General features: G+C 59.8%; 2 protein-coding genes across 2 annotated transcripts in view; both read left to right on the forward strand.

Moving 5' to 3' along the window:
• Positions 1-2,064: 2,064 nt before the first annotated feature.
• FIGLA (folliculogenesis specific bHLH transcription factor) lies at positions 2,065-5,712 on the forward strand (the record flags this gene model as incomplete). The annotated part of the gene is made up of 4 exons (XM_017837275.1): positions 2,065-2,268; positions 3,775-3,918; positions 5,029-5,184; positions 5,375-5,712. Coding segments are annotated over 4 exons (627 nt in total), but the record flags the coding sequence as incomplete, so codon positions are not given.
• Positions 5,713-5,834: 122 nt separating this feature from the next.
• The window catches only part of ADD2 (adducin 2), a 12,680-nt gene continuing 7,084 nt past the window's right edge, over positions 5,835-11,430 (forward strand). The window contains exons 1-6 of the mRNA XM_017837324.1: positions 5,835-5,868; positions 7,911-8,079; positions 8,766-8,904; positions 9,411-9,562; positions 10,856-10,936; positions 11,021-11,170. Coding sequence (XP_017692813.1) covers positions 7,912-8,079; positions 8,766-8,904; positions 9,411-9,562; positions 10,856-10,936; positions 11,021-11,170 — 690 coding nt within the window. The 5' untranslated portion in view covers positions 5,835-5,868; position 7,911. The remainder of the gene's footprint in view (positions 5,869-7,910; positions 8,080-8,765; positions 8,905-9,410; positions 9,563-10,855; positions 10,937-11,020; positions 11,171-11,430) is intronic.

Raw genomic sequence — 11,430 nt, forward strand, 5'->3', positions numbered from 1 at the left:
TAAAAACCATGACCCTTAATAAACTGTAGTTCCTAATAACCATAACCACTAATAATACTGATCCCTTAAAATCACAGTCTCTAATCACCATGACCCTTAACAACCCCAAACCCTAATAACACTGATCCCTAATAACTATCACCCCTGAAACCCATAGTCCTTCATAACTGTGACCCCTAAAAATGAGCCCTAAAAGACATGATCCCTAATAATAGTGATCCCTAAAAACAGTGACCCCTAAATCCCATGGTCCTTAAAAACTATGAGTCCTAATAACTGTGACCTCTAAAAAATGTGGTCCCTAATAACTGTGGTCCCTAATAACTGTGGTCACTAATAACTGTGACCCCTAAAAAAATGACCCCTAAAAAATGTGGTCCCTAATAACCCTGGCCCCTAAATAACTGTGACCCCTAAAAAATTGGGTCCCTCATAGCCATGACTCCCAGTAACCCTGATCCCAATAACTGTGACTCCCTCATCACCCTGACCCCCAGTAACCTTGATCCCAAATAACTCTGACCCCCTATTCCTTTCCCCACAGTTCCACTTGTTTCCCCTCGGGGCACATCCCCTGCAAACCCCATTTCCAGCAGGCCCTTTTCCATCTCCTGCTCCTGACTTTTCCCTCGATATTTAATCCTCATCCATCCAACCTGGAGCATTTCCCAGCTTTTCTGGACACAGAGAAGGAGCAAACCCCAGCTGGGAGATTCAACCCTCCCAGTTCCCCCTGGATGCTCCCTCAGGTGAATCCAGGTGAGCAGCAGGGCACAGACCCCTTTTGGGGTGACTTCACACCTTGGATTGATTTGTCAGATCTTGGAATTATGCCCAGATTGGGGCAGGAATAATGGGATTATCCAGAGCTTGCTGTGGGATAGGGAAGCTCATTAAGGAGCATTAAAGAGGGGAAAATTGGGTTTTTCCAGGTTCTAATTAAAACCTCAGTTAACTTCCAGGTGCCTCGGAGGCTCATTTTAGGGGCATTAAGGGGGTTCTTTACAATTTGCTCCCCACCCTTGCTCTCCCTACGGACACAGAACAAACTTCCAGGATCCTGGAACAGCTGAGGATGGTATGCAGCCCCCCTCAGGTGCTTCCAGGTTTGGGGAAACTGAGGCACGGCAGCCCCAACCCTCCGTGGGGGAACACGTCCATGCCCCCCCACCCCCAGAGAGCACCCACTCCCCTCTGGAGCCCTCAAATCCCCCCGGGAAAAGCAGGATGAGTTACCTTGGAGGGCTTTTCCCCATGAAAACACCAGAGGGGAGGGGGAATCCATCCCAGCGGTGGGACTGGGGTGAGATTCCCTCCACGGTGAATAACCCAGGGTGACCTGGCTTCGGTTTTGGGGGGGAAAAGTGAGATTTTTCCCTTTTTTTTTTCCCTAGCCTCCCTCAGTTTTCCAGCACGACAGGGACTAACACTGCCATCTACCGAGCCAGCCCTCGTGTTATTAATCCTCATGTTTCTGTTCTCCGCACCCAAAAGCACTTCCCACATCTCTGGGGACACACAAGGCCCCTCAAACCGACCCGTCTCTCCCTGTGGAGGGAATCCCGGTGCCCATCCCTCTACAGACCCCCAGTGTCCCCCCAGGATGGTTTTGGGGTGCCTTTTGGGATCAGGATGGTTTTGGGATGCCTTTTTGGGATCAGGGCTCTGTGACTCCCAGGCTGGGAGGGTGAGTGGAGAAGAGGTGCAGGCAGAGCACCCCCTGCCCTGCCCTGTGCCCCTCATCAGGCCCAGATGAGCCCCACCTGAGCCTCGCTGGCCTCAGGGCTATTTAAGGCTCCTGGTTTTGTTCACTCTCCCCCATTTTGGGTGTCTCGTGAGGTGCAGCATCAGTCCCTTCCTAGGATGGGGGAGCCTGGTGGAGCTGAGGAGGGGCTGGAGGGGGTCCCTGAGTCCTTGGAGATCTCGCAGCCCCTGGAGGTCCCTCAGCCCTCAGAGGACCCTCAACCCTTGGAGATCTCGCAGCCCCTGGAGGACCCTGATCCCTCGGGGGTCCCTCAGCCCTCAGAGGTCCCACCACCCACGGGGGTCCCTCAAGCCCCGGAGGTCCGGGAGCCCCCGGGGGTCCTGCAGCCCACGCCGCCCCCCGAGGTGCTGGAGGGGGTGTTGAGCCGGCAGTTCGGGCCCCTGCCCCGCGTCGCCCACATCGCCCGCCTGCGCCGGGGGGCCCGCGGCGAGTACGAGCCCACCGGCGACCTGGCCGAGGTGCTGGAGCGGCGGCAGGCGGCCAACGCCAAGGAGAGAGAGAGGGTGATGGACCCCAGAACCCCGCTGGACCCCCCAGAATCGCACCCCGGGGGGGGCGGGGGCTGTGTCCCGTCGTGGTGGGAGCCCCAGGGCTCCAGCAGTGGGGCACCAGCAGTGACCCCCCCCAGGGGTGTCAGGGAGGGGCTGGGGAGGATTTGCATTTGGGGAGGGGGGTGGGTTTGATCCTGAGGGGCCCCAGTTAAATTTTAGGAGGGCCTAGTTTGACCCTGCAGGGGCCCTGGTTTAATCCTGGGGAGGGTCCAGTTAAATTTTAGGAGGGTCCAGTTAAATCCTGGGTTGGGCAGTTTAATACTGGGGGGGCTTCGGTTAAATTTCAGGAGGGCTGAGTTTAATTCTGAGGAACCCAGCTTAATCCTGGGGGGGGTGTGGGAGGGCCGTTAAATTTTAGGAGGGTCTGGTTTAATCCTCGGATGCAGTTCAATTTTAGGAGGACTCAGTTTAATTTGAGGAGCCCAGTTTGATCCTGGAGGGGTTGATGTAATCCCAGAAGGCTCAGTTTAATTTGGGGGCACGGGGGGATGGGAGGGGATTAGTTTAATGCTGGGGACCCTGGTTTAATCCTACACAAAATTTAATCCCACACAAAATTTATTTGCATGGGACCTGGTTTAATTCTAGGAGGGCACAGTTCTGGGGAGACCCTAGTTTAATTCTGCTGAGCCCGGGTAAAACCAGAAGGACCTAGTTTAATCTTGGGGGTGGGAAGCAGTTTAATTCTAAAAGGCCCCAGTTAAATTCTGAAGTCCCAGTTTAATTTTAGGAGGGCCAGGTTTAATTCTGGTGAGCACAGTTTAATCTTGGGGACCCCAGATCAACTCTAGGAGAGCCCAGTTTAACCCTGAAGGCAGCAGTGTAATCCCGGAGACCCCAGTTTAAATCTAGTAGAGCCCAGACAAGTCATGGAAGGGGCAAGTTTAATTTTGGGGTCCCAGTTTAATTCTAGGAGGCCCTAGTTTAATCCTGGCATTTAATTCTGGGAGGACCCAGTTTAATCCTGTGGGGAGGCCTAGTTCAATCTTGGGGAACCCAGTTTAATTTTAGAAGGGCCCCAGTTTATTGCTGGGGACCCCAGTTTAATTGTAGAGGGGTCAGGTGTATTTTAGTGAACCCAGTTTAATCCTGTAAAGGCTACAGTTTAACCTTGAGGAGTCCAGTTTAACTGTAGGAGGGCTCAGTTTAATCCTGAAGGTCCCCAGATAAATCTTGGGGAGCCAAATTTAATTCTGTGAGAGCCCCACTGTGATTCCAGAGTCCAGTTTGATCCTGAGGTTTAATTCTTGATTTAATTCTGGAGGGACCCCAATTTAATTCTGGGGTGTCAGGTTCAACCCTGGTGAACCCAGTCAAATCCCGTGAGGGTCCTGGTTTAATCTTGGGGTTCAGCACTTAACCCTGGGGGTCCTGGCCTAGCTCAGGGGTCCTGGTGCACCCCAAGGGTGCCCCCTCGGTCTCTCACTGGGTCCCCCTGGGGGTCCTTCTGTCCCCCAGATCCGGAACCTGAACAGCGGCTTCTCCCGGCTCCGGACGTTGGTGCCGCTGGTGCCGCGGGACCGCAAGCCCAGCAAGGCCGACACGCTGCGGGCAGCGGCCCAGTACATCCAGCTGCTGAGGGGACTGCTCGGGGACTGCCAGGTGGGCCCCAAAACTGACCCTAACCCCACCCCAAACCCCCCAGTACATCCAGCTGCTGAGGGGACTGCTCGGGGACTGCCAGGTGGGCCCCAAAACTGACCCTAACCCCACCCCAAACCCCCCAGTACATCCAGCTGCTGAGGGGACTGCTGCAGGACTGCCAGGTGGGCCCCAAAACTGACCCCAAACCCCCCAGTACATCCAACTGCTGAGAGACTGCTAGGTGGGCACCCCAAAACTGACCCCAAGCCCCCTAGTACATCCCACTGCTGAGGGGACTGCTGCAGGACTGCCAGGTGGGCCCCAAAACTGACCCCAAACCCCCCAGTACATCCCGCTGCTGAGGGGACTGCTGCAGGACTGCCAGGTGGGCCCCAAAACTGACCCCAAACCCCCCAGTACATCCAACTGCTGAGAGACTGCTAGGTGGGCACCCCAAAACTGACCCCAAGCCCCCTAGTACATCCCACTGCTGAGGGGACTGCTGCAGGACTGCCAGGTGGGCACCCCAAACTGACCCCAAAACTGACCCAAACCCCACCCCAAACCCCCCAGTACATCGGACTGCTGAGGGACTGCCAGGTGGGCCCCAAAACTGACTCTGTATCCCCGAACCCTCCCATAATATGGGGGTTTGGAGGGGCTGGTGAGGGTTTTCTTGGTATTTTTCAGTTTAGAATTAGTAACTCAGCTTATTTTTAATTATTAAGTTATTGGGGGGCACCCCCATCTCTGGGGACCCCAAAACTGACCCCTGGCCTTCAGCCCATCCCTAAAATGTGAGGTTTGATGGGGGGGGTTGATGGGGGTTTACTTCTTAATTATCAGGTTGGTATTAATTTAATATTTAAAAATAAATTGAGTTTTAACAGGTGGGACACCCCAAAACTTACCCCCAAGCCCCCTATAATGTGAGATTTGGGGAGCTGAAGGGGATTTTCCTGCTTGAAGTTTTTGAGGTTGGAATTAAGTTAATAATTAAAATAAATTGAATTATTATTGGGGGGTGGGTCGTTATTACTGGAGGGGATCTGCTGTTTTTCCAAGGGGGGAAATTTTAATACATTTTTAAATATTTTTTATGCATTTTTTTAATTCCCCTTTTCCCAGCAGCTCGATGCTGATGCTGAGCAGCAGTTGGGGGACACTGGGGGGGTCCCACCGGGGGGGCCGCCTGAGACCCGGCCTGGCAGTGCCCCCCCATGCCCGTGGGGACCCCCTGTCCTGCCCCCCTGCCCTGGGGCACTGCAGGAGAGCGGGGGCACGGTGAGTGGGGGTACCCTGGCAGGGTGGGGGGACACCTGAGGGGGACAGAGCCCCTTGGGGGGCACCTGGGGGCACGGGCGGGGGGGCACCTGGTTTATGCAGACATAAACAGGGGGGGCTTCAAAGCACCTTTCACCCCAAAATATTCCAAAGGTGCGAAAAAAATCTTTTTTTTTTCTTTTTTTTTAAGGTTTTTCCTGCCATCCCTAAAATTCCTGGGGGGCCCGCGGGGAACCCCCCCTACAGTCACGTTCAAGGCTCCAGACACCATTCTTGGGGTCACACTCCTGTCCCGGAGCCCTGCACCCCATGAAACCACCACCCCAAAACTGGGGGTGTGGGGGGGTGTCCATCACCCCTAAAACGCGGGGGGGTGAGGGGGGTAGAGCTGTAATTAATTGCTCTATGAAATTGTAATTAGTAATTATCTGCCCCTCCCCCCCAGGTGAGGGCTGATTAGTGATTGTTAGTATAAATCCCAATTAATTGCGTAATAAAAGGAGGTCGCGGGGTGTCGGCGCTGTTTTGGGGGCTTCCCCCCTTGTTTATTTGCAGTGATTGGGTTCTCGGGGGGGCCCGGGGGGAGGGCGGGGCGGGGGGAGGTGCGGGGACACGCGTGGTGTGTCGGGGGGGGCGGCCCTTTGTCAGGATGCTCTGAGGAGGAGGAGGAGGAGGAGGAGGAAGGTGGGTGATGGCAGCAGCCCCCGGCCGCAGCATCCTTGGGAGGGGGGGATTTGGGGGTGGGGGGACGGCTGGGTGACCCCCCCTTTTCCACCCCCACTCCCCATCTGGCTGCATGCAGGTGAGGGGGGGGCTGCATCCCTCCCCTCCTCCCCTTTCCCAGGCCTTCATCCCTCGGTGGTACCCGACCCCACCCCTCCCCCCACCCCATCCCCACCCCCGGGGGGGTGCGATGCTGCAGCCCCCCCAAATCCATCCCGGTTTTCCCGCTCCCCCCCCGCCCTGCGGCTGCCGCAGCGGCGCTGGGCGCGGCGAGGGCGGAGGCGGCGGGGGGAGATGCTGGGGGGGGCAGCTTTGGGGGGTCCTACCCCACCCACAGCCCCCCAAGGCTTGCGGGGGGGCCCTTAGAGCCCCCCCCCCCGGCCCCTGGGGGTGCTCAGGCCCTGCGGCCTGGGGGCACCGGGCCCCCCCCCGGATTTTATCCCAGCCAAGGTCCCCCCTTCCCGCTGAGCCAGGTGTGCACCCAGCACTGAAATTTGGGGGGCTCTAATTTCGGGGGGGGCTCTGCTTTCGTACTTAGTGATGGGGGGGCTTGAGGGTCACCCTCCGAGATCTGGGGGAGCAGCCCCGCCCTGTGCTTTGGGGGTGCCTGGGCAGCAGGGCCCCCAAAGCACTTCAGTGACGATGCCCTTGGGGGGTGGGGGGGTCCCCGGGCTGGGGGGTTGGCTGAACCCTGACACACGCGGTGGCACTGCAGCATCAGCCCCGCGGTGCTGGGTGACCCCAATTCGGGGTGGGGGTCACGGGAGTGCGCCCGTGGGTGTGCTGAGGTGTGTCCGTTCTCAGCTCCCATCGGTGCACTGAGGTGTCGGTTCGCAGCCCCCGTGGGTGTGTTGAGCTGCACCTGTTCTCAGCCCCTCTTCCCGTGGGTGTGCTGAGCTACCCGTTCTCAGCAGCTGCTCCCCCTGGTGCACAAGTGGTCCCGGTTCTCAGCCCCTGCCCCACTGCTGCACCGAGCCGTGCTCGTTCTTGGCCACCACCCACATCGGTGCGTTGAGTTTTGCCCATTCTCAGCTGCTGTTCCCATTGGCGCACAGAGTTGGGCCGGCTCTGAGCTCCCATCTGTGCACTGAGCTGTGCCCGTTCCCGGCTGCCACCCACAGCAATGTGCTGAGCTGCACCCGTTCTCAGCCACCATGCTCATCCGTGAGTGCACTGAGTTGTGCCGTTCTCAGCCAATGCTCCCATCAGTGTGCCAGGCTGTCCATTCTCAGCTCCCTGTCATGTGCTGAGGATTCGCCCGTTCTCAGCTCCTACTTCCATCGGTGCACTGAGCTGTGTCTGTTCTCAGCTGCCACCCTCAGCAATGTGACTGTTCTTGGCTGCCACTTCCATCAATGTGTCGAGCTGCCTGTTCTCAGCTCCCATCAGTGCACTGAGCTGTGCCGGTTCGTGGCCACTGCTCCCACCCATGCACCGCACTGGGCCCATTCAGCTGCTGCTCCTCCCATCAATGCACTGAGCTGCCTGTTCTCAGCTCCCATCGGTGCACTGAGCTGTGCCCGTTCTCAGCTGTCAGTCCCATCCGTGTATTGAGCTGCACTTGTTCTCAGCTCCCATCCGTGCACCGAGTTGTGCCCGTTCTCAGCCACAGTCCGTTAGTGCGCATGCACTGAGCTGCCCGTTCTCTGTGCCCATCACTGTGCTGAGCTGTGCCCGTTCTCAGCTGTCACTTCCTCAGGGAGTGTAACCGAGGCCGGGCGGTGCAGGCAGCAGAGGATCCCCCCCCGTCCCGGGTGCTGAGCTGTGCCCGTTCTCAGCTGTCACTTCCTCAGGGAGTGTAACCGAGGCCGGGCGGTGCAGGCAGCAGAGGATCCCCCCCCGTCCCGGGTGTCCCCAACCTGCCAACTCGTTACCCCTGGGGCAGGGCGGGGCCGCCCGGGCCTTATCTGCGGGGTGCAGCTGTGGGGTATCTCGGTGGCTCCTTCCCAATCCGTGTTTGGGGCATGGTGTGGGTGCCGGGGGTGACGCCGCGCGTCCCGCAGGATGAGCACGGCCGCCAGCCCCGAGCCCCTGCCCGAGCCCCCCGGGCCCCGCTGCGCCCCCCAGGACGGCGCCGAGTTCCTGCGGGCGCGGGGCGGGGAGGGGGGCCTGCGCCAGGACTTCAACCTCATGGAGCAGAAGAAGCGGGTGACCATGATCCTCCAGAGCCCGGTGAGCCCCTGCCCCCTCGCTGTCCCCACGCTGTCCCTTCTGGCCCCAAACCCCCTCTCTTGTCCCCAGCCCCAGCCCTCCTGTCCCCCATCCCGTCCCGCCTGTCCCCAAACCCTGTCTTTCGTGTCCCCAACCCCTTCCTTCCCGTCCCCCATCCTTTCTGTCCCCAACCCCTTTCCCTCTTGTCCCAGCCTTCCTGTCCCCAAGTCCAGCACTCTTGCCCCAACCCCATCCTTTGTGTCCCTGCCCCATCCCTCCTTCCCCCGCCCCGTCCCTCCTGTCCCCAGGCCAATCGGTGCCACCGCGATGCCACCAAGTGTTGGCTCGGTGCATGTCTTCACCTGCCAACGTCGCTGCTCCGGTGCTGCTGTCACCGACCTGCCAGTGCCCCCGCTGCCACTGTGCCACCACACCAGTGGTGACACTGGCACCAAGATGGTGATGCCACCATCGCTGTGCCACCGAGCCGGTGATGCCACCAGGCCAGTGTTGTCAGTGACACCAAGCCAGCAGTGCCACCATCGCTGTGTCACCAAGCTGGTTGTGTCACTGACACTGAGCTGCTGGTGTCCCTAACACCAAGCTGGCAGTGCCACTTCCACCAAGCCGGTGATGTTGCCCTCCCCCACCCCCCCCGTGTCCCCAATGGTCCCCCCACGTTGTCACCGTGTGCCCGGGTGCCGCAGTCCTTCCGGGAGGAGCTGGAGAGCCTCATCCAGGAGCAGATGAAGAAGGGGAACAACTCGTCGCACGTGTGGGCGCTGCGGCAGATCGCCGACTTCATGGCCACCACGTCCCCCGCGGCCCTGCCCACCTCCCCCATGGGTACGCGGGGCATGGGGGGGTTTGGGGGCACTCACGGGAGGTGTAATCTGTGGGGGCGTGCGTGGGAAAACCCACAAAACCTTGGAGCCACCAAACCTTTGAGGGGCACCAAAATCTTTGGGGCCACACCTTGAGGGTCACCAAACCTTTGGGACCTATGGGATCCCCAAAACCTTTCGGATCATCAGACCTTTGAGACCTTCAGGACCTTGGGGGGCCACCAAACCCTTGGGAACCCCACAACACTTTGAGGAACACCAAATCTTTGAGGCCACCAAACCTTGGGGGCCAACCAAACCTTCGAGGCCTTGGGGACCCCCAGAACCTCAAGGGCCACCAAACGAACCTCGGGGACCACTAAAACCTTTGGGGTCACTGAACCTTGAGGGCCAGCAAACCACGGGGGCCACCAAACCCATCCCCACAACTCCCCACTCCCCCGTCCCCGGTGAACCCCCCCGCGTCTCGGGGGGTCCCAGCACTGACGAGGGGTCCCCAATGCCCAGGGCTGGCGTCGGTGACCCCCATTAACGACCTGCACGGGACGGAGGGGCCGGCGCTGGCCAAGGGCGAGCGGCTGATGCGCTGCAAGGTGGGCAGCATCCACCGGCTGCTGGACCTGTACGGCTGGGCACAGCTGGGGCACGCCGCCGTCACAGTGAGCACCCCGAAACCGGCACGGGGGGGTTGGGGAGGGCCTAGGGAAGTTACGGGGGGATCATGATTGTCTGGGGGCCATTTGGGGGAGTTAAGGGGGTTTGGGACCTGCTGGACCTGTACAGCTGAGCGCAGCTGGGGAATGCCACTGTCATGGGAACACCCCACAGCTTGGACGGGGGGACTGGGTTGTTTTGGGGGGATTTCAGGGAGTTTGGGGTTATTTTGGGGGTGTTGGGGGGGATTGGAGATGTTTTGGGCCCTGCTGGACCTGTACATCTGGTCAGGTCCAAATGTACACTGTGAGCACCCCAAAATCGGGATGGGGGGAATTGGGCTGTGTTGGGGTTGTTTGGGGGGGACTTAGGGAAGTTTGGTGGCTGGTGGGGGGTTTAGGGAGATTTGGGGGAGTTAGGGGGGTTTGAGACCTGCTGGAGCTGTACAGCTGAGGGCAGCTGGGGCACGTTGCTGTTACCGTGAGCACCCCAAAACTGGGATGGGGGGGCTTGGGAGGACTGGGGGGGATTTGGAGGAGTTTGGGGGGAAGCTGGGGTTATTTGGGGGGAATTAGGGGGGGGGATTGGAGGGGTTTTGGGTCCTGCTGGGCCTGTACAGCTGGGCACAGCTGGGGAATGCTGCTGTCACCACGAGCACCCTGAAACCAGAATGGGGGGGCCTGGGGGCTTTGGGGGGAGTTTCAGGGGAGTTGTGGTTTTTTGAGAGGGGTTTCAGGGGGTTTGGGTTGTTTTGTGGGTGTTTGGTGTTGTCTGGGGGGTTTGGGGCCCTGCTGGACCTGTAGAGCTGGGCACAGCTGGGGCACATCACCATCACCATGAGCACCCAGAAAGGCCATGGAGGGCTGGGGTTGTTTGGGGGTTGTTTTAGGGGGATTTGGGGGAGTTAAGGGGGTTTGGGGACCTTTGGGGGGGTTGGAGATTTGGGGGAAGTTGGGGATTTTTAGGTGGTTTGGAGAGTTCTTGAGGGGAGTTGGGGGTTTGGGAGGTTGGGATTTTGGGGGGTTGGGGATTTTGTGGTATTTTTTTGGAGGAGGAGTTTGAGAGGCTTGGGGCTTTGTGAGTAGTTGGGGGGTTCTTTAGGGGTGTTGGCTTGGGGGGGAGATGGTAGATTTTTTTAAGGGTTTGGGAGTGTTTGGAGGAGTCACTTTTGGGGGGAGATGGTAGATTTTTTTAAGGGTTTGGGAATGTTTGGAGGGGTCATTTTCTGGGGGGGATGCAGGATGTTTTTGGGAGGTCTTGGCTTGTTTTTCACGCCCCTCTGTCCCCCTCTGTGACAGCTGAGGGTCAGCAAGGAGCAGGAGCACTTCTTGGTGGCCCCGCAGGGGTTGGCGTGCAGCGAGGTGACCGCGGCCAGCCTGGTGAGCCCCCCGCCCCTAACCCCGACCCCACGCTGGCTGTCTGGGGGGCAGGCCCGGCCCCCCTGACGCCGCCGCGCCCCCCAGGTGAAGGTGAACGTGCTGGGGGCCGTGGTGGAGCCCGGCAGCACCGGCTTCGCGCCCGACGCCCGCAGCTTCAGCCTCCACGCCGCGATCTACGCGGCGCGCCCCGACATCCGCTGCATCGTGCGGCTGCACACCCCGGCCGCGGCCGCTGTACGGACCGGGGGGCTTGGGGGGGGCTCTGGGGGCTGCACACCCCGGCCGCGGCCGCTGTACCGACCGGGGGGCTTTGGGGGGGCTTTGGGGGCTGCACACCCCGGCCGCGGCCGCTGTACGGACCGGGGGGCTTTGGGGGGGCTTTGGGGGCTGCACACCCCGGCTGCGGCCGCTGTATGGACCGGGGGGCTTTGGGGGCTGCACACCCCGGCCGCGGCCGCTGTATGGACCGGGGGGCTTTGGGGGGCTTTGGGGGG

Source organism: Lepidothrix coronata, unplaced genomic scaffold (genome assembly GCF_001604755.1).
Source record: "Lepidothrix coronata isolate B3197 unplaced genomic scaffold, Lepidothrix_coronata-1.0 Scaffold301, whole genome shotgun sequence".
Lineage (NCBI taxonomy): Eukaryota > Metazoa > Chordata > Aves > Passeriformes > Pipridae > Lepidothrix > Lepidothrix coronata.